The sequence below is a fragment of the Cervus elaphus genome, chromosome 30 (assembly GCF_910594005.1).
Source record: "Cervus elaphus chromosome 30, mCerEla1.1, whole genome shotgun sequence".
Classification (NCBI taxonomy): domain Eukaryota; kingdom Metazoa; phylum Chordata; class Mammalia; order Artiodactyla; family Cervidae; genus Cervus; species Cervus elaphus.
Window position 1 is genome coordinate 26,437,146 of NC_057844.1, and position 24,104 is coordinate 26,461,249.

Here is a 24,104-nt window from a genome sequence, read left to right on the forward strand (position 1 = left end):
ATAACACATTTCCTTGAAAAAGTCTTAGGTTTTAGACTTCTGTTGTTCCTTTCATTTTATTATTATAATTGTCTAGAATCTTGAGTTCTTCCTTCTTGTTTGCCCTATGTTTTGCTTTACCTTCCTGTCTTAGCTCAGTTTTTAGGTAACCTTCACTTGCTATATAAACAACTTTGTCTCTGGGTGCTGAACATTCCAAGTTAGAACATTTAAAGGCCTAATTATCTCTCTGATCATCTTAATTGTCTACTTTCACTTACTAGGGTAGACATACTCTATACCATAATTTCCTGGTTATTTGATTTACTGAAGAGTGGAAGCAGAACTAATTTTCCTGATGACTTTTTTTCCTATCAGTTTCTGAACCCCAGAGTTCTACATAGTCACTAAGTGCTCAAAAGGTGTTAATAAGTAAGTAAAGGAGTACATGAAATGCAGTTAAGTAGATTTAGGGAGGTAGGAATGGTCAAACTTAAAAAAAAATTTCTAAAAAATTGGTGTAGGGAGTCAACTGTATAGTGATGGAAGATAATTAAAATTGTGAAGGTGAGTACTTTATAAGTACACAGATGTTGAATTATAATGCTGGATACCTGAAAATTTCATAATTTTAAAAAACTCTAAGCAAGTTTCCTCCCCCACTCACATTATTTGATAATTGGTTTCATTTTGAATTGGTAGAACAAAGATTGAAAGAAATGCAAACAATTTTACCAGTTAACAATGAGAAAAGCAGTCTGAACAACTACTGCCCAATAAACATCAGTGAAATTGCACTGGGAACTGTTATGAACATTAAAGGTGAGTCATGTGAGGAAGGTGACTGTCATGTAGGAGAACCTCCCGTTGACTACATTCTATTTCTCTTAGGCCTCCTAATTGTATCTGTATTTTTTCTCATTCTTAAATTCACATAATGTATTTCTTATAAATTTCAGATTCTTGACTTTGGTTAGAAACTGTGTGCGTATATGTGTGCACCTGTGTGTAAAGGAACGTAAATCTACCACCTTACCACTTTGAAAACCTTCCCCCACAGAAAAATCCAACCCCTTACATTCTAAGACTTCTTCCTCCTAATGCTAGTTCCCCGTACTGATTATAATTACTCCTTTCAAAATATTCAAAGCAACATTATAGTCCATTGGTTACAGGACATGTTTTCCATGTGGTAGAGAAAAACAATTTTTTGATTAAGAGTTCACAGTGGTATCTTGATATTAAAAATGGGAACCTCAAGAAACATTTAGTTAAAGTGACATAATTCCTGGAAATTGGGATGGAACCAAGATTAGCTTAACTGTAGGTGTTCTTACTCTGGAAAAGTCAAGTGATTATTTGAATGACTGAATCAGTATGAACATATGATCTAATAATTCAAGCCCCAAACACTTAATTTCAATAGCTTAAAAGAAGTTTTATTTTGTCTCTGGATTTTGGTATAAATTATCTAGTAATTATCTCAGCTCTCCAGTTTACCTATAATGAACTTTTTCAGGGGAACATTTTAAGGGCAAGTAATTTTTTTAGACGATTTCCTCATGGTTCAAAGGTATAAGGGATATAGTTGCTAGTGTTACCATCTAAAAGGAGGGACAAAACATATAAAAAAGCATCTGCAAAACAAGGCCTCAGTAATAAAGTGTCTTGAGAATAACATAATCAAAATTTTATGGGTTATCTATAATAAAAAGATAGATAATAACCAGCACTGGGAAAAATGTGGAGAAGTTGGACCCTTGCATACTGCTGACAGGAATGTAAAATAATGCGGCCACTTTGGAAAGCAGTCTGCTGCTGCTGCTGCTAAGTTGCTTCAGTCGTGTCCGACTCCTAGCGACCCCATGGACTGCAGTCCACCAGGCTCCTCTGTCCATGGGATTTTCCAGGCAAGAGTACTGGAGTAGTTTGCCACTGCCTTCTCTGGAAAGCAGTCTAGTAGTTCCTCAAAAAGTTAAAAATAATTCTTTGACCAAGCAATTTCATGCCTAGGTATATACCCAAGAGAAATAAAAGCATATGTTTGCAGAAAATGTTGTAAATGAATATTCACAGCAGCATTGTTATCATAGCCAAAAGACGAAAACAAACCAAATGTCCATAAACATTTGATAAACAACAAAGGATGGATAAACAAAATGTGATACAGTCCAACAATGGAATATTATTCACAGTAAAAAAAGACACACACGTTACAACATGGATGAGCCTTGAATACATTATGTTAACTAAAAGAAACTAGTCACAAAAGACTCCATATTATATGATTCCATTGATATGAAATGTGCAGAATAAGCAAATGTATGGAGACAGAAAGCAGTTTAATGGTCCTCTAGTGATATGGAGGGAAGATGAGAATTTTGGGAGGAATAGCTAAAAGAGTATAAGATTTCTTCTTGGGGTGATGAAATGTTGTTAAATGGTGGTGATGGTTACATAACTGTAAATATACAAAAATCATTAAAACCATTGTGCACTTTAAATGAGTCAATTGTATGGCAACAGAAAAGTTGCTGCCAAAAACTATTATGGGAAGCTAAGATTGGCTAGTGAGTATTTCATAAAGTATTGTATTTAAGTAGGTATTAAAAAGGGTAGATTTTGATAGCAGGAGATAAAGGATGGTGTACTGTAGAGATGTATCAAGGACATTTTGGGTGAAAAGAGAAGTCTGAACATTGGTGGTGTGGGCTTGTAGAAAATCTTTTCAGTTATTTGACATTAAGTATATGGGTGGATTGTTGGTAATAATAGCTTGCTGCTAAGTCACTTCAGTTGTGTCCAACTCTGTGCGACCCCATAGATGGCAGCCCACCAGGCTCCCCCATCCCTGGGATTCTCCAGGCAAGAACACTGGAGTGGGTTGCCATTTCCTTCTCCAATGCATGAAAGTGAAAAGTGAAAGTGAAGTCGCTCAGTTGTGTCCGACTCTTAGCGACCTCATGGACTGCAGCCTACCAGGTTCCTCTGTCCATAGGATTCTCCAGGCAAGAGTACTGGAGTGGGGTGCCATTGCCTTCTCCAATAATAGCTTACATACACACAAAACATTTTTCTATCACTTACAGAACTGATAAAGCATAAAGGACCATCATCATTAACTCAGAATTCCCTAAATTAGCAAAATTACTAACATTTGGAAGCAATAAAGGACTCCGTATGCATTATAATTCTATTATGTAAAATATTTCTATTGTTTCCAAATATGTGACAGAATTACTACTCTAAAAGAAATGAAATACATTTTATCAGTGGGAGAAAAGTCTTTCAATCAATTAAATCATTCACTTGTCAATTCACATAAGTTTGAGTTAATTTTAAATCTTACTCAACAAGTTTGAAGAAATAACTTGCCAAATTAAATTTCAGATTAAAATAAATGAGATTTTATACTAAAATCAGTTGAATTAAAATAATTTCAATGTTTTAAGTAAAAATATAATTAGTAAATTGAAAATTTTAGTTACATGGGATATCTTAGGTACTAATTCACATTGGTCAATCACTACAAACTAAAACAGCAATTTAAATAAATTAAGTTAGGTGGTGTTGTAATAATTACTGAATTGACTGACATAGTTCTATATTATAATCATATTAGTCATTTGCAAAATACATAATAATTTGAGCAATTCATAATCACACACATTTATTTAACTTGCCTCTTGAGATGAACAGCTTGGGAAGAAAGGGAACTAAAAGTGAAACAGAAAATTGTATGACATTTAAAACTGTCGACCTTTGTTGACATTTTATCTTTATTAAAACTAAAAGAAAATGGAGAAAACATGAGAAAGGGTCAATATTTAAATATAACTGTGCCAAAAATGCTCTGTCAGATTTTAACTTACAAGATGATTTGGGGGAACCTATATATAAAGGTAAAATTAATTACCAGGCTTATTCATAAACTTTTAAGTACTGTATACTGGGAGTCCGTAAAATTTGAGTTATATACCAAGGATCTTGTTCTACATCATTTTAGAAGAGTCTTTAAATATATATACATATTTATTTAAATACACTACTTGGTTCATTTTAGTTCATGCCATATACTATGAATTTCTAAGGAAGTATATTATTTATATACTTCTTAACCTTATGCAAGCTACTTAAATTTGTCTTGGCCTCTATATCCTGATTTGTAAAATTCAGGTAATATAGGTTATTACACATGAAGCTCTTTGAACACTGACTGGTTTCTAGCAAGATATGCTAGCTATTCTTACTCTTTTTTTTTTTCCTATAAACACAAACTGACCCTAAGAAAGGCATTATTAATTAACAAATTTTAATTTCTGAGACAGAGATAACAATTATTTAGACCAGAATTTGTTAGAACAACAAATTATTTAAAACTTACTAACAGCTGATTTTTTTAACCTAAAAATACGGTTTGTAACTAACTTTCCAAATTATTTTCCTGTAACATTGTCACTATCACAGCAGTCCAGATTAGTAAACAGGCTTTAGTATCTACAAAATGAATCTATGAGACACCTACAATTTATACAGCTGCCTTCTGTGACCCTTACTTCTCGCTTCACAAAACATCTATACCCTACTTCTTTTCTACCGCATTCAGAGATCAGGGTCACATCTGTGCACTGCTGATTTAAACATGAACACTGAAGATCTGGTAGAAGATCAGTGTTTTATGACACTTTGCAAGGTTTTTCAGACACAAGGATTCTACAGAGACTATGAGTTGGGACCAGGTGGAAAGGGAAAGGAGCAAATTTGCTCAAAGAAAAATTTGTTTAAAAGACAGAAGTGGGAGGAGTACTGAGAGAGTGAATTGGTCAAGGGCCATATAATTGGATTGTTAAACAATTTACTTCAAGTCTACTTTCTTTGTTCTTCAAGTATTTTAACTTGAAGTATTTAAGGTTATTTTGAGAATTTTGCTTATAAGCATAAATTAATATTAATAATTACTGTCTACTATTAAAAGAGAGAAATACAAAGGAGTTACTAACCTTTATCAGATTTTGTCTCTGGTATTACTGGGCAGATCTTATCATAATAAACTTCAAGGCAGTAGCCAAATTTGTATTAACTAATTACCTTTAGTGGAAACTAAAGTCCAGAGATGCTAAACTAAATGACTGTATAATTACTGAACATATCTGTGAGGATATGGGAATGAGGAAAGACAACACATTATCTAAATAGGTCGGGAATCATGTTTGTGAATATTCTCCAGTTCATTAGGTTCAAGAGTAAGACCGCCAAAAACAAAAAAAAAACAATTTGTGGCAAAAAGAAATAATGACTTCATTTGCTTAAATTGCCAAATGGCCTCAGATAAAAATCTCTCAGGTATTTTTCAAAAATACAAAAACAGAACCAAAACTTGAACATTTACTTAGGAATCTGAGGCAAACATTGGTTCATAGACTTAAGATTAGTTTTGAACAGGACAAATCATTTTCATGATACAGAATTGCTAATAACATAGGGACATCCAGGAGCTGGTATTAGAATAGCCTTATTAAACATTTTCTAGGAGAGGGACAATAATGTGCTGTCTCCAGTTTACAATCAACAATAACTTCTCTTTGGTAAAATGAGAGATTTCTAACTGGCAGAAATATGGTTGGAGATGTTCCTAAAACATACCAGGTAATTTTTGGCACACTTCTAGAAAAAGGAGCACTATTTTGTAAACAGAAGGATGATTATAAGTCCACTTCTCTATTGCCATCCACCACTCTGAAGTTGTATGGGGTGAAAATGCAGAATAAAGGTAAGACTCAGCCCCTTTTGAGACTCTAAAGCAGGAGTTTTTAGTCTGAGATCTAGGATATGATTCCACAGACTGCTTTCCAGGGGTCAGTGAGCTCTCTGTACAGGACTGTATGGGTATCTTGAAACAATCTACTTTCATCGGATTCTCAAAAGTGGTTTATAACCCTAAAATGGTTATGGGCCAACACTAAGACATCTGTAACCCATCGGGCCATTGATCTGCTGCTCTGAATTGGCCTTAGACGAGCGCCAGAACAGAGTGAAAACTGAGAGTGGGCAGGCAGTGAATGTTTTGTAGTAATGGGGATTAGTGCTGTGGGAACAGAGAGAAAACAGTAATGGGGAAGGAATTCCCAAGAGTGATAGCAGGGAGGAAATGGCTAATTCCACAGTCACCTGGTTGAAGTGACTATTTTTCATAGCTGTTAGCATGTTAGTCATAGGTTAAATTACCATCGTGTTCCCCTTGCCACCCTCACCCCCAATTATTTAGGCAGTTAGTGAGAACAATTTGTGCTCTCCATTATTTTTTCTATATTAAAAGTTGCTCTTCATTACACAGAGAGTAGATGCTATTCATTTATCATTAGCCTGATGTGTAGTTTCCTCTTTTCAATATTAGAAATGAGATAGATTATTAACATTAAGATGATTGAGCACTGTTCCAACCACTGGCACAAACTTATTCACCAGGAGATTGACTAGTAACATCGTGTGCACTTATTACTTACAACAAATAAAAAAATAACAGTTTACCTGCGAGATTGTCGATTTCTTTCTCTTGGAGTAGACTGACCGCATCGTCATCTCCTTCCAGCATAAGCTCTGTCTCTGCATTCTGATTCACTATCGCTTGACTTCTGAATGTTTTCTTTGACTTTACCACGTCTTCTTCAGTCCCTAATCACAACCAAAATATAGTAATTTAGGTCACTGTGATTGTTTTACTTTCAGTGAGTGTTAAAGAAAAAGCTATTACTTTCTTATAGATATATACTGCATTTACATATTACTTTCAACTATAGAAAAAAAATGTACATTTTGTATTCTGTTTAGTCTAAATAACTCTGTGAGAAAGCAAGGGGTGTAATGTTACAGGTGAGGAAACAGGCAGAGAAAGCTACATGCATGGTTGGGGAACCTAGAACTTTGCATTCTAAGATCACTGTACTTTCTACAAAAAAAATCTATACTTCACCATAAACTAGGTTTTCTGATCCATAAAAGTTACACACTTTTTACATAATTACACTTTAGTGTGAATTAGATAATCAACTGATCAGATCATTCACAAAAGTAGATAAATATGAAGAAAACAAGAAAGCATTCACATCTGAAGGGAGAAACAGCTGTTACTGAAAAGCCACAGAAAGGGTAAGGAAAGATGTAGGTGTAAAACGTAAATACTTCAAAACAGCTATTTCCTTAGCAATGAGAAGGGGATGACAGTGGATGAGATGGTTGGATGGCATCACTGACTCAATGGACATGAGTCTGAGCAAGCTGCAGGAGCTGGTGATGGACAGGGAAGCCTCAGAGTCAGACACGACTGAGCAACTAGGCTGAACTGAATTAGCTGTGATATCCTTATTTTGATATATATAAAGTAGTACAAGGGCTTCCCTGGTGGCTCAAGGGTAAAGAATCTGCCTGTCAATGCAAGAGATGCGGGTTCAGTATCCCTGAGTCGGGAAGATCCCCTGCAGAAGAGAATGGCAACCCACTCCAATACTCTTGCCTGGAAAACCCCATGGGCAGAGGAGCCTGGCAGGCTACAGTTCATAGGGTCGCAAAAGAGTCAGGCAAAACTTAGCGACTAAACAACAATGCAAGTAGTACAAACAGCCAAAATTCAAACGCACAAAAAGTAACTGAAAGACACAAAAGTCTACAAGCCATAAATGCTGGAGAGGGTGTGGAGAAAAGGGAACCCACTTACACTGTTGGTGGGAGTGCAAACTAGTACAGCCACTATGGAGAACAGTGTGGAGATTCCTTAAAAAACTGGAAATAGAACTGCCATATGACCCAGCAATCCCACTCCTGGGCGTACACACCGAGGAAACCAGAACTGAAAGACACGTGTACCCCAATGTTCATCACAGCACTGTTTGTAACAGCCAGGACATGGAAGCAACCTAGATGCCCATCAGCAGACGAATGGATAAGAAAGCTGTGGTACATATACACAATGGAATACTACTCAGCGATTAAAAAGAATACAGTTGAATCAGTTCTAATGAGGTGGGTGAAACTGGAGCCCACTATACAGAGTGAAGTAAGCCAGAAAGAAAAACACCAATACAGTATACTAATGCATATATATGGAATTTAGAAAGATGGTAACGATAACCCTATATGCAAGACAGAAAAAGAGTTATAGATGTATAGAACAGACTTTTGGACTCTGTGGGAGAAGGAGAGGGTGGGATGATCTGAGAGAATAGCATTGCAACATGTATATTATCAAGTGTGAAACAGATCACCAGCCCAGGTTGGATGCATGAGACAAGTGCTCAGGGCTGGTGCACTGGGAAGACCCAGAGGGATGGGATGGGGAGGGAGGTGGGAGGGGGTTCAGGATGGGGAACACATGTAAATCCATGGCTGATTCATATCAATGTATGGCAAAAACTACTACAATATTGTAAAAATAATAATAATAAAAAAAAAACAACTGAGAAAAATTAGTTGACCTAGCATTAACATGTTAATCCATGTGAATGTTAGAAATTACAATGCATTTAAGTGTCTCATGGATTTGACTCCTTAACAAATATTTCAATATTTACATTTAGACATCTGCTTTGGCAGGTGATAATGAATGTGAAATTATCTGAGCTACAAGTAAATTATATATATATATAGCTAAGAAGTACCTATATTTCATGTCACCTGAAGTTGGAATTCAACATAGAGGAATATGGTTTAATTTACTGTGTTCCAGCTTTAGTATTAGGGTATAGGGTTCAAAGAGCAGCATTAACTAGAAAAGTATCTTCACATTTCATTTGGTATGCTGCATATATTCCTGAAATGAAAGTGAAAGTCACTCAGTTGTGTCCGACTCCTTGCAATACCATGGACTGTAGCCTGCTAGGCTCCTCTGTCCATGGAATTCTCCAGGCAAGAACACTGGAGTGTGTAACCTTTCCCTTCTCCAGGGGATCTTCCCAACCCAGGGATTAAACCCAGGTCTCCCACATTGCAGGCAGATTCATTACCGCCTGAGTCACCAGGGAAGCCCAAGAATACTGGAGTGGGTAGCCTACCCCTTCTCCAGGGGATCTTCCTAACTCAGGAATCGAACCAGGGTCTCCTGCACTGCCAGTGGATTCTTTATCAGCTGAACTACCAGGGAAGTCCACTTCTGAAATGGAGGCATAATAAATCATTGCTATATAGTATTTTTGTATCATAGTTTCAGGGGATGCTATGGTTTTGTGTACACACGTAATTACTTTCCAAATCTTGTCATGCCTTTGGCCAAAAATCCAGTGAACAAGGAATACTCTTGGTTAATTTTCCTAGGCCCAGTATAGGGATTTCCAAGTCTTTCCTGTCTACTGATATTTGCTCAACCATTTCTTGGTTAAGCATCTAGCCATGGTAAAACTTGCATTGTAAACCAAAGTGTTAGCTTCTTTCTTTGCAGCATTCACAATTCTTTTTTGTTAGTGATTCAGAGCCAATTCTGTTTGCTAAAACATTAACAGATTGACTCAGAGGTAGCCCACAGAGGAGTAAAAAATACACATCGAGGTACACAGTCATGTCACAGTAGCACTGTGTCACTGGCTGAGAGGTATACTCTGTCATCCTAGCTTTTACTGCATAATAGCATTAGAGAGCCCAGTTTAAATACAGCTTAACAGTATAAAGTAATGGATTGTTAAATATATCTTTCAATAAACACTTAAGAAAACAAGCAGTACTATTAGAGATCAATGCTGCCTGGAAGGTGAGGAGACTTAAATGGCTTGTATGTGTAGTCTTTCATCGGCCCACAGATGATTCTCATTTCTGGAATAAAAGATTGAGGACTGATTACTGAATGCTCCAGAACCTTATCTTTATTTCCTTTGGAGTCTTGGTGATATAAAGCCAGCCCAACAGTGATCTTCTGGGGGCAGCTATCTATATGCAGTTTGTTGCTTGCTTAGTATCTTAATTTGAGAAATTCGAAGCTTGCACCTTTTGGAACAAAGAGGCAAATCCAAAGATTAACAACCAAGAACTCTCTCCTGAGGCCTTTATGGCCATATGTCTACTAGACATCTTCAGCTAGATATTCCTAATTCCACATTTCCCTAAATGAACGAATTATCTCTTGTTCCTTCACCTCCTCCTATTTTGATCAACATACTTCTTTAAGCCACAGACACATGATTCACCCTGTAAGGTGATGGTCTCAGCTGTAATTCAAGCCATCGTCATTTTGGTTTAGAAGGCCTTGAGAGCCCCCTTATTCACAGTATCCTTCATATTTTTGTCAGAGTATTATTTTATTTCAACACTAATAACTTGAAAATATTTTCCTGCTTAATACTGTTTATTAACTCCTCCAATCAACAACACTCAATGCAAGGCTTACACCCGAAGATAAAATCTAAGCTCCTTAGGATGACTGATTAAGGCCTTTTATCCTCTCATTACCAGTTTTGTTTTACTTTTTCTTACTCTCCCATGAGCAATACTGAACCATTTACAGCTTCCAGAATATGTCATGCTTTCTCGGATCTCTTTATCTGTGTTAAAAGCATTCCCTCAATAAGGTATGTTCTCTCTTTCCTCCTTTGGCTAATTCCTACTTGGCCTGCAAAACTCACCTCTTTTGGGTGCCTTTCCTAAATAACGCAAACTTTCGCAGTCTACATAGAACTCAACCACACTGAGTGGCTGTTCGCCATCATGAGTATGTCTTCTCCTCTGGGCTGTAGCTTCATTTTGCAGCATCAGTGCCTGGTACTAAGCACGTGTGCCACAAACACTTGCTGAACTGAAGTTCAAGTCTACACATCCCGAGTTCCCCTCTCTGAATTCTTTAGGTAGGTCTGTGTGCTCCTTCCCTATACATCCATCATATCTCATGAATCCTGCTACTACAGTAGTTACATGTGTTATAATTGGTTGTGTGCTTGTTATCTCTACAGAGCCTGGAAGCTCCTTCCTTGATGACGAGAAACATCCTTCTGTCTTGGTATGCCCAGTTCTCAGCACACTCCCTAGGGCAGAGCAAGTCCTTACAAATACTGAATAAATGAATAATAGTTACCTCTGGATATCTCTTAACCTGAAAATCACAGGATGTCTCAGATATTCTTGGTGAACTGACTTCAGTTTGAGAGATAATTGAAGAATCTTATGTATTAACACAAAAGGGAACTTGGTTCTTAACAAGAAATAGTCAATAACCTCCTTTATGCATGCATGAGTCAGCTTGATAAAATAAGTTTTTGCTCATATCACAACCGTCTGTATTCTGCTTTGTCTTAAAAAAAAAGGCTTTACATTACTCTTGTGTTATTAAAATTAAACTCTACCAATAAACAAATTGCAGTTAAAGGAATGTGAGCTCTCAAATGTACATTAAGCTTTCAATGTTACCCTCTCTAGTTTTAAAGCAGCAAAACAACTGTGTGTTTAAAAGATATGAAGTAAATGAATTCATGCCAACACACCAGAACTTATCTTCCCTGTTGAAGTATTATCAGTTTTCAGTTCGGTAAACTTCCTAATTTTATGGTACTGCACCAAACATTTATCTAAATTAATGTGTATGAGATCCAAAGGTGCTTTTCAATCACAATATCCTTTATGAATTAGACTTTCATTTATCAAAATTACAGGCAAAAAGAGGTAAGGTCTCAAAGGGCTGTCTCATTACAAGGCTTATAAACACTGTCCTTAGGAAGAATTGGTTTAACACCCAACAAATCAAAATCTGATTGGGAAGGGAATTTATCTGAGATCATCTATCTTCAGAAGACATGTTGGACTGAGAGCACCTCTTGGCCTCTTTAGCCATTCATCAAGAAATTAATGAGCAGGTACCACAAACCACCAGAAAGCCTTAGATTCGAAAATGTGAATTATGTGTAAACCTGGACAGGATAGACATATATGCTTATTTTCCAAGAAAATATTAAAATGTCATAACATTTGAAAGGTTTCAGAATAAAAAAAATCCCATCAAATTATAGGTTCAAGAAGCCAAATCCAAAATTATACTTAAAATATTTTCCATATCATATTACAAATAACAAATGCAGGAAACTATCCTATACACATTAGATTGCTTAGTATGTAAATATGCTTAAAGCTCTGTTTGTGAAAATGTTATCTAATATAGTACATGGCATTACATGAATCTAAATAAAGCTCCTCTCTCATAATATTTTTCTTAATAAGGATCCATATGAAACAAAATACATATTAAAAGTGAAGTAACAAGAAAACTAAGATGTTTCAGTTTTAGTACTGTTACTATACTCTAGCATTACTTTTATAATATAATAATAATTATCATTTAAAAGTTTTATTGTTATCTTAAACAAGTATAAGTTAAAATACAGAAATAAATCAGACACATTAACTTATCTTGATAATATTGAGAGAATATGTCTAACTGGAAAGTCTGGACAATTAAGGCAAATAAATTATTTCATTTGCCCATCATATCTTTTCTACTGATAAACACAAGCAGTCAGTGTACAGAAAAGTACTATTCAGTAGTTTATTTCTGTTTAAGGAATTATTCTATAGTCAACTCTAAAATATCTATACCAATAATGAAAAAAGTAATTTATAATAATAGGTAAGCAATAAATCATGTCTGTTTTGCTAATACACAAAGAAAAGATATAAACTCATAGCAAGCCAATTTTAGTGTAGCATCTTTCTTACCAGTTTTATATTACAGTTATTACTTATTCTGCATTGAGTTTGGAAACGTCTTTAATTTTCATTTATTAAAAATAATACATGGATGTATATATGTATCTATCTACCTACCTACCTACCTATGTACCCACCTATATTATGTATATTTACGCTGTGAGAACCTCTCCTCGATGTTACTTGATCTGCACAATTTAAGTGTATGGTCTGTAACTCATGATCCTCCCCCTGCTTATTTAATCTCACTAATTTGCCAGTTTGACCTCTTCACACCTTGTGTTCCCCAAGAGCTCGAAGCTTTTGTTACCAAACATGCCACACTGTTTCAAACCTTTAAGTATGACATGTGGAGTTTCTCTTACATGGAATTTGCTCACCTGCTCTGTTCTTCAAGATTCAGTTTGATTACTCTCTTCACTGCATACATTTTGTATCTTATATATAGTCCCAATATACTGTTATTTTTGATATTTTTTCTTAAGTTTTTCATTTAGGTGTACTCTTAATTAGATTTTTATTTCCAGTTCAACAAGTGTCAAAAAAGTGGCAATCAATAAATATTTGTTGAGTGAGCACATGAAAATAAATATATAATCTGTATATTAATCAATTTATATGTACAGCACTTCAGTTCAGTTCAGTCGCTCAGTCGTGTCCGACTCTTTGTGACTCCACGGACTGCAGCATGCCAGGCTTCCCTATCTATCATCAAATCCCGGAGCTTGCTCAAACTCATGTCCATCTGAGCTGGTGATGGAGAGTTCTGACAAAACGTGGTCCACTGGAGAAGGGGATGGCAAACCATTTCAGTATTCTTGCCTTGAGAACCCCATAAAGAGTATGAAAAAGTACAGCACTTAAGTTACGTTTCTCTTTACGTCCTTTACAATTTCCTCATACATGAGGAAGGTGAACTATGTGATTTGCAATTCTTTCCTTCTTTTTTCCTGTAAGCATCCATTAAGAACATACTAAAAAAAAAAAAAATCCAGACCAATCTCCTAACTTCAGTTTCCTAAGCTGCTGGAAGAGGACTAAGTATTTACTGAGTGAACTCTTACAGGATTATTGCAGTGTTAAAATGAGACAATGGATGCTGAAATACTTTTAAATGCGTGAATATTATTTATACAGTGTTAGTCGCTCAGTCGTGTCCAACTCTTTGTGACCCTATGGACTGTAGCCCACCAGGCTCCTCTGTCCATGGGATTCTCCAGGCAAGAATACTGGAGTGGGTTGCCAGTTCCTTCTCTAGGAAATCTTTCTGACCCAGGGATCGAACCCACATCTATCACATCTCCCATAATAAGCTCTTAAAATGTTTTGTTAAAATGTTGAGAAAATAAACTAACAAGAGTATTAAAAAAGTTTACTAAGTCCTTAATTTAAAACTGAACAAGAACACAACCAATGCTTTATTGATTACAACACTGCTGCCTAAAGTTTATGCAAAGGGGGAAAAATGCAGTCTGATGTGAGGATCAAAAAACTCAAATAAGCTACCAAATGCATCTTAGGTTTTATGAGCACAATACCCAGCAGATACTGATTATTCAATAATGGTTTCCCATCCTTCAGCTGGGATTAATCTTCCTGTCACCATGCTGTTGTGATACTCTGTTTATATTCATTACAAGGCAATATGAGCCTTCAATGCCTCCATTAGACCAGATGCTTCCTGAAGACAGCAAGGACAGCATGTAGGCAGGTACCAATAAATGTTTATAAAGTTGAAGAAAGTGTAAATAGCTTACATTAAAAATTGTTTTCCCTCAATAATCATATCATTCACTTAAAGGTATTATTAAATAAAATGATATAAGTATAAATATATTTAAAATTTGTTTTTTATTTTGAATAGAGGCATCTTAAGAATATAAATATTTGTAGTATCTTACATAAGGGAAAAAAAACTGCTTTCTCCATAAAGTTGATATCATAATTTGTTTTACATAATTATATAGATGATCCATATAATAAATAATTTTCTTCCATCATTGGAAGAAGATGGAAAGAATGGAAATTTCATCTCATTTTAATTTTATCTAAATATAATAACAGGAAATTCTAATATTTTGAAAATGTTAAATATCTTGAAATCAGTTTAAGATGGCATTCATTTTGGGGGAAGAAATTCTTTTCATTATACAGCATTTCACAACATTTTTAGCTCGGAAAATGTGTTTTGACAAAATGGACTAGGACTATTAATGACATATGATACTTTGGCAAATTTTAAAATAGAGGTTATTTTTTCTCATTAAAGTTTAAATCAGAGGAAGAAATACCTTTACAGAATAGTGCTTTTAGTAACTCCAAATGATATTATTTAATTTCCACTTTAAAAGGAAAAGATTTTAAGATAAATATACCTCTCAGCTGATTACATGAGATATGGTGATAATATCTTATGCAATAATACATATGAATTAATCTATTACTGAGAAGTTTACAATTTTGAACATTTCAAAAAAGATGAAGAAATGCTTTTTGTTGTATTGAGAAAACTATCACTCAAAAATACTTTATGCCAATCTTAATGTGAGATAAAAGCAGCAGATACATACATAGAACAAACTTTACTGTAACAATCATTTACTAAAAAAATAAATAATTCTCTCCATAGATAAAAATTAAATTCTGCCTTTGACTTTATAGTACAAACATAGCATTTCCTTTCTTAAGAAGCATAAGTGATGATGACAGAGAAATAAAGATCTGCTGAAGACCAAGGACTGAAAAAATACTCACCTGTACAGAACAGGATTAAAGGAAAAACAGCCTTTGTAACAGAAAAATCCTAATGGTGAAGATTGTTAAAGTGACACTGAATAAAAGCACTATTGGAAAGAATGACTGGAAATCTCAGGATCTTTTTTTTTCTCCTTTATATCTGATGCTGAGTCAGGAGCCTTGCTTTATCAATACAAAATTATTTTATGAAAGTATGTACTTTCATAAGTGAAACAGACTGTTTCTATTCAAATAGACAGTTCCCATCTGTTGTTTCAAACAGACTTTAAATAAAAAATCTGAAGTTACTGACCACATTTAATAAATACAGATAAAAAAATCTGGACAGTTTAGACTCCTTCCTTAGTTGTGGGTATTTTAGTCTGAATGCACTGGATTTAATCATGGTTCTTACTTCAACTCATTTTTGTTGACAGAGAATATATTTTATAATCAAAATAGATACTATATATACCACCATAAAACTACCAAGAAACTAGCTTCAAATTTATAATGAGTTTGACTCAGAAATGGTGATCCTTCCCTGAACTAATAGTTGATGCTACCATTTATGGTCCACCTGGCATATCATTGTGTCACATAAAATTAGAGTACAGCGTCCTTTGTGCTTTTACTAATGAAATGAGTAACTTGTGCAGACTTTTGGTAGTTTTAAACTAGACATAAACCTTATATCTGCAAGTAGGCTGTTCTCTGAAAAGCCCAAAGTAAATACTTCAGTGTCAGGATAAATATGCAGAATTAGCAATATGGGCATTAATTAAGATGGAATGTTCACAGATTATTCTTCTAAGTGGTAAGTTCTTATTCACATTAGTTATGCTTGTAAACGATTTGCTAGACTATAAGAAATAAAAGAAAATGGCTACCTAACATCAACAGTTATTGCTCTGTGGAAAAGGACATCAAGGACACTTGCAAGTAAAAGAATTGGATCAATATTAACGTGATTTTCATTTCATGCTTCCCCAACTCCAGTAAGCTGACAATATACTCTGATTATGTGAACTGCCTCAGAGTAACACAGAAAAGGTTATTAGAGCAAGAGGTGGAAATGGAATGCACTTTTTATATTGACAGGCCTGCTAATAGAGTATACTGATTTTCAAAGACAAGCAGTGCATTTTTACAATTTAGTTCTGACAGCAAAAACGGAATTTCATTTATTCCTAATTCAAAATATTCATATGTAAGCAGTATTTCTTAGAGCAGACCAACAAAGGGGATATTCATAAACAGCATTTTTAAACATAAAGAATGCAATTAAAAAGGTGCAAGAAAATATTGTTGAATTTAAGTGCAGCATGCTAACTTAACAATCTTCTTAATGGAGTGAACACAGAAGACTGCTCTATGCTTTTTAAAGGAAATTTGATAAGCCATACTTTATACATGATGATAAATGTAGAATCTCTGTGTTTTAGACTGAATATTATGTGGTAGGATTCTGATTAATCATTAAGTTAGACTGATTTCAAAATATTTTAAATAGGATTTCATTACATTAAAAATCACATGGCACACTTGTGGGGAAAAAACGCTAAAACATATAGAAAATTTGGGCCAGTTTGGGACCCTCTACATAGCATAAAGAAGAGAGATAATGGATTATTCACCTTTGTGACTTCTTGAATAAATAACACAGTGTTTGGTCCCTATATTAAAAAGTATGCTTAGAAAAAGGTCAGCAGGAAATAAGTATATCAAAATGGCAAAGGCAGTTATCTTCATATGGTTGTCTTTGAGTGCCCTTTTCCTCCCTTCTTTAAATTTTTTGAGCATTATCTAGATTTTCTACAATGATCATGTTTATTTTCAGGAAAGAAGGAAGGGAAGATGAAAGGGAGGGGAAAACACACAAAAGAAATTTTTCACTATGAGCCTAGAGGGGTAGATGGCAGATGAGTGGCAGAATGGAAAAGTTTTGCAACTCTTGGAATGAAAGAAAAGATGAACTGGACATCTTGAACAGGGGCTGAGAGGATGGGGAGACTTCCTCTGGCAGTGAATGACATTAACCTGGGGAATGACGCTTGGTGTTTCTTTTTTCAGATCAGTCGCTCAGTCACGTCCAACTCTTTGTGACCCCATGGACCACAGCACGCCAGGCCTCCCTGTCCATCACCAACTCCCAGAGTTTACTCAAATTCATGTCCATTGAGTCAGTGATGCCATCCAACCATCTCATCCTCTGTTGTCCCCTTCTCCTCAAGCCTTCAATCTTTCCCAGCATCACGGTCTTTTCTTTCTTAAGCCTTACATAAAATTCAGTGTGGATATTTTACTTTAAAAATATGAGAAATGGGAGTAGAAAATGTTTTGGATAAATAAGCAACTGGCTCGGAGACATGGAAGTTTTAGTCGCTTCAGTTGTGCCTGACTCTTTGTAACCCCAGGGACTGGAGACCTCCTCCAGGCTCCTCTGTCCATGAAATTCTTCAGGCAAGAATGCTGGAGTTGGTTGCCATTCCCTTCTCCAGGGGATCGTCCTGACACAGGAACTGAATGCACTGCAGATAGATTCTTTAATTTTTAAAAAGGATAGTTAAGAGAGGGTGTTGGTATAGGTTGTCTAATATACTTTTCAAAACACCAAAGAAATTTTAAATAATGTTTTTATAAATGACAATGAATGCATAGTCTGTGAATGACTGTCAGTTCATCTGTACTGACAAACCTCTGTGGATGATAGACTAGACCAGTGGGCCAAAATTCAGCAGGTTAACTTTAGAGAGGGGAAATGTTCAATGAGACTCTTGCACTTGGAAAATTTCAAAAGTATCTACAGCAACACACTGTCTAGGAAAAGAATGGTGTTTAGATTGAGATTTTGCACAATCTAAAATTTATTAGTTAAAGCCTTCATGGGTGGGTCAGTGGCAAAGAATCTTCCTGCCAAAGCAGGAGATGCAGGTTTGATTCCTGGGTCAGAAGATCCCCTGAAGAAGGAAATGGCAACTTGCTCCAGTATTCCTGCCTGGGAAATTCCATGGACAGGAAAGCCTGGTGGGCTACAATCCATGGTTGTAAAAGAGTTGGACCAACTTAGCAACTAAACAATAACAAGCATTTATTAGTTAGCATGACACTTAGTTTCTATGCTCTGTCATTTTCCCAAATAAAAATCTTCTTATGCTCTGCTGACAAATTCTTTCACAGTATAGCTGCAAACAGCCATTTCCCTATCTCCCCACACACTTTTTTTGTTCCCCAAACAATTCATGTTGTGTTGTGTGGTCCGTTTGTCCATGTTGCCAACATTCTACTTACTGGCTTGGGAAGCTCTCCATTCATCCTTTCAAGTCTAACTAAAGTTTGTTTATTCAATCAGGCAGCCTTATTCACTGAGTTTGTGTAATATTTTGAATATACTTTGATGAAAATATTTATCATACTCTATTTTAATTATTTATAAATCTAATTTTGGGGTACATTTTATAAAAGTTAGTCTAAAAATATGGGCAAGAATATGAGCAGTTCCATGCCACTCAGCAATAGATCTATCGATATAACTTTGTCAGCTCCTTATCTTTGGTGACTTTTGACTCACTAGGTGGAAATACAGTACAGGCATAAAAAAACAATTTCAGAATTTGAAAATACCATACTTATAGACCTATTCCATACACTGTCAGCCTTCAATGTGGTTATTGAAAAGGATGAATATATGTGTTAAAATGCTGTATGTATACCTTGAAATAGGAAGGAAAGATAAGAAAGCCTTCCTCAGCGATCAATGCAAAGAAATAGAGGAAAACAATAGAATGGGAAAGACTAGAGATCTTTTCAAGAAAATTAGAGATACCAAGAGAACATTTCATGCAAAGATGGGCTCAATAAAGGACAGAAATGGTATGGACCTAACAGAAGCAGAAGATATTAAGAAGAGGTGGCAAGAATACACAGAACTGTATAAAAAAGATCTTCACAACCCAGATAACCACGATAGTGTGATCACTCACACTCACCTAGAGCCAGACATCCTGGAATGTGAAGTCAAGTGGGCCTTAGGAAGCATCACTACAAACAAAGCTAGTGGAGGTGATGGAATTCTAGTTGAGCTATTTCAATTCCGAAAAGCTGATGCTGTGTAGTGCTGCACTCAATATGCCAGCAGATGTGGAAAACTCAGCAGTGGCCACAGGACTGGAAAAGGTCAGTTTTCATTCTAATCCCAAAGAAAGGCAATTCCAAAGAATGTTCAAACTACTGCACAATTGCACTCATCTCACATGCTAGTAAAGTAATGCCCAAAATTCTCCAAACCAAGCTTCAGCAATACGTGAACCGTGAACTTTCAGATGTTCAAGCTGGTTTTAGAAAAGGCAGAGGAACCAGAGATCAAATTGCCAACATCAGCTGGATTATCAAAAAAGCAAGACAGTTCCAGAAAAACATCTATTTCTGCTTTATTGACTACGCCAGAGCCTTTGACTGTGTGGATCACAATAAACTGTGGAAAATTCCTCAAGAGATGGGAATACCAGACCACCTGACCCACCTCTTGAGAAATCTGTATGCAGGTTAAGAAGCAACAGTTAGAACTGGACATGGAACAACAGACTGGTTCCAAATAGGAAAAGGAGTATGTCAAGGCTATATATTGTCACCCTGCTTATTTAACTTATATGCAGAGTACATCATGAGAAATGCTGGGCTGGAAGAGGCACAAGCTGGAATCAAGATTGCTGGGAGAAATATCAATAACCTCAGAAATGCAGATGACACCACCCTTATGGCAGAAAGTGAAGAACTAAAAAGCCTCTTGATGAAAGTGAAAGAGGAGAGTGAAAAAGTTGGCTTAAAACTCAGCATTCAGAAAACTAAGATCAAGGCATCCAGTCTCATCACTTCATGGCAAATAGATGGGGAACAGTGGAAACAGTGACAGACTTTATTTTCTTGGGCTCCAAAATCACTGCAGATGGTGACTGCAGACATGAAATTAAAAGACACTTACTCCCTGGAAGGAGAGTTATGACCAACCTAGACAGCACATTAAAAAGCAGAGATATTACTTTGCCAACAAAGGTCTGTCTAGTCAAGGCTATGGCTGACTATTCCAGTAGTCATGTATGGATGTGAGAATTGGAAAAGCTGAGCGCTGAAGAATTGATGCTTTTGAACTGTGCTGTTGGAGAAGACTCTTGAGAGTCCCTTGGACTGCAAGGGGATCCAACCAGTCCATCCTAAAGGAGATCAGTCCTGGGTGTTCACTGGAAGGACTGATGTTGTAGCTGAAACTCCAATACTTTGGCTACCTGATGCGAAGAGCTGACTCTTTTGAAAAGACCCTGATGCTGGGAAAGAGTGAGGACAGGAGGAAAAGGGGACAACAGAGGATGAGATGATTGGATGGCATCACTGACTCAATGGACATGGTTTTAGGTAGACTCCAGGAGTTGGTGATGGACAGGGAGGTCTGTCATGCTGTGGATCATTGGGGTCGCAAAGAGTCAGACAAAACTGAGCGACTGAACTGAACTGATACCTTGAAGTAAACAGCAGCAATTAATTACATGAAATTGTATTAATGTGAATGCTTTAAATGAAATGGTTGAAAGATATGATTCCTGCCCTCAACTTTTTTTTCTTTTATCTCAGAATATAAAATACCTAAAGTCAAAATACTTTCTGATAACTTCATCAGGTGAGCTATTGCCAAGTGCAAAATATTGATCCCATTCAAAGAAGTAAGTTAGGCTTTTTTATGCCTCCATGTCTTGGAAATTCCTGTCATTAACTCAGTTGCTTCTGATAAATTCCTAACCTTCTCTCAAGTCAGTTCATAAGCAATTACTTCAGTGAAGCTGATTCCAACCCACTAGCCCCAGAGTCATTCATCTTCCTTCTGCTCCTTTATGAAGCACCACTTCCCTCTATGAGAACAGCTTATTTCTTTCCACTAGACCAGGGTTTTCACCTTGGTACTAGTGATGTTTTCAGCTGGATTTTGTTGTCCTTTTGATGAACTGTCTGGTGAATGGTTGGGTATTTTAGCAGCATTCTTAGTCTCCACCCTTTAGACACCAGGAACACAGGCTGACTTCCATCCCTGTTGAGAATCACTACACTAAACTAAGTGCTGTGAGGAGGCAGAAACTGTCTCAGCCTCTGAACCCTGTACTTTGTGCATGCATGGCATGTGGAAGATACCTGATAAATGCTTTCAAATGAATGAAGCTACTTGTTTCCTCTTGAGTCACTTTAAAGCTTTCCATCTAAAGCTTCAACATAAAAACAGGGGAGTTGTTAAAGCCTTGGTTGACATGAAAATGTTCTTATATGAAAACTTTAAAACATATTTTATAAACGTATTTTATAAGTCAGCTTTTAAATAATCCACTTTAGTTCTTTTAAGAGACTTATAAAACCATGAGGTAAAGAGGAGATTATATTAAAATATGCACTGGCATCAAAAAGAGCTAAAAGGTGATTCCATGTATGTCTTTCTCTCACTCATACAAGTTACATCTTTAATTTTTCAATAGATTATTTTAACAATAATCAGATCATCTGTTTCATTCAGGTATGAAGATTTAATTAATAATACACCAACTAAAATGAACTTATCAATGAACAATTATAAGGTGTCTGCTAGAGACAATATGGTACAAACAATCGAGTCCACTAGGTTAAAGACTCAAATAATCTTTTCCAACTATTCTAAGTGTAAACTCCTCAAAAATTGAAGTCAGAAAAAAAAAAAATGAAGTCAGATAATTTGAAGTTCCTGCCTCAACAACCGTATGTGGCTGCATTAGTATTTTTTTTTTTATTCTCAGTGCTTTTCTTGTTTCTTGATGACTGCAAGTTGCACTTTACAATAGTCATGCATATACCATCAAAACTAATTTAATTCCAGATTTATTACAGAGCTGCTTTTTATTCATCAAGGTCATATCATGATGGCTTCACAAGCTTGGATAAACCAGGTGTTAAGCAGACACATCTCTGAGGAGCCTAAGGATGTTCTCATTTGCAGTTCTCAGCATATCTTATTATTTATTGCCAAGGAAATGACTGATTAACTTTGTCATCTTTGCTCCATGTTTTTTTTTCCTCTGGCTAAAGCAGCCTGCCCTCCTCTGCGATGCCTGATCAGACCTATTTAGGATGACGTCTTTGATCACAGACATGGGGGAGTCTGAGATCTTAAGCTTTGATGAAACATTGTTCCACTATAATTTCATGGAAGGGAAACAGAGTCCAAAATGATAACTGACAGTCAACAAGACAACCAAACTTATTAAGATTTTAGCTATTTTTTGACAGCATAATCTTTCAGTGCCAGAATCTGTCTAGTTTAGGTTTTATTTTAATATACAAGCAATACATAGAACACTCCTATTTCAATCATTTGCTTACTAGCTAATTTGCCCTGATGAAGAAAGTCTAGCAGATCAAAAGATGAATTTATAGTTTAAAATATTTTCCTTATATTGTTCCATTGCTATGGTCTGCAAAATTCCTGGTAATCAATTAAATTTGCACTTGAATGAGATTTTAGTATTAGAAAATACTGAAATAGCACATTGAATACATATGAAATTAGAACATTAAACACCAGGAAAAAAATTACATGCCTCTAGGTTTTTATTAATCACATTCCAACACCAGAGGCTGGAAGTATATCAAATCACACCAAATCTTTTGCACATGACAACCTCATAAATTATTCAACTCATTAGTATTACTAAGAAGCATGAAAAACTCCATCAGTGCTAAGGATGTTTTCCAACTGAAAAAGGTCAACCAAAAGTTTTAATAATGAAATGGAAGAGAACACTTTTCAAAGTAAATATGAAATAATTCTCCTTTATGTCTCTTTGAAAATATATCCAATTCTGATTATTTGTTCATTTAAAAGAAAGTATTGCTAATGTATTTGTTTTGTGGCTCCAAATAAATTACCTAAAAATAATGTCAGGAAATTTAAATTGCAACTGTTTCTGCCCAGCACACGAAAGTTTAACTATAATTTAATCTAAAATGTCTGAGTTGAAGGAAAACTCTAGTGATTCAAAACATATTTATTAAAACATTAGCTCTGCAAATTCAGTTTCACTTCTATTATATTAATATAGGCTCACATTCTTGAAACATAGTGTACAACATGAACAGAGAGACATGACCAGTGATCAATCTCAGGGACTGCTTTGATGGCCATGTAAATATTCCCTGTTTAAATAATTTTAGGTTATTCTTTCAGCTTGTACAACTTGGTTAACATTCTAAAAACTTAGATCACTGATTCAAATACTTCTAGCCATACTTAACATTCCAGTCATAAAATATTCTTTTGTTCCTAAAATAATTTTGTTGCCACAATGTAGATGAACAGAAAAAAAACAAAACAAAACTGACTATAGATTATAGCAGTTTCTCTGTGCATTTAATGTTTAACTTTCAAGACACAATTTGAAATACTGCAATTATTTAATACAGAAGAAGAAATAATTGAATTTCAACTAGTTCTAGAAGCTCTCTCAAAATTCGTAGGTTTGTACTATATTTATACCCTTCATCTATGTCTACACAAACCAAAACATTAAATCATTTGGATGTTAGTCTACACACTGCCAGACTTTTAGGTACTTAAAACACATTTAAATGTTTAATGGCAGGCAGAATGGCCAGATGATGGTCTGAGTTTTGTTAGCTTTTATGAATGTTCTGGGAAAATGTGAATACAAAAG

At 35.6% G+C, this 24,104-nt stretch overlaps 1 protein-coding gene across 10 annotated transcripts in view; it reads right to left on the minus strand.

Moving 5' to 3' along the window:
- The window catches only part of NBEA (neurobeachin), a 646,246-nt gene that overhangs the window by 220,612 nt on the left and 401,530 nt on the right, over positions 1-24,104 (minus strand). For all 10 annotated transcript variants that reach the window (XM_043891765.1, XM_043891767.1, XM_043891768.1 and 7 more), the window contains one exon: positions 6,508-6,651. In XM_043891765.1, coding sequence (XP_043747700.1) covers positions 6,508-6,651 — 144 coding nt within the window. The remainder of the gene's footprint in view (positions 1-6,507; positions 6,652-24,104) is intronic.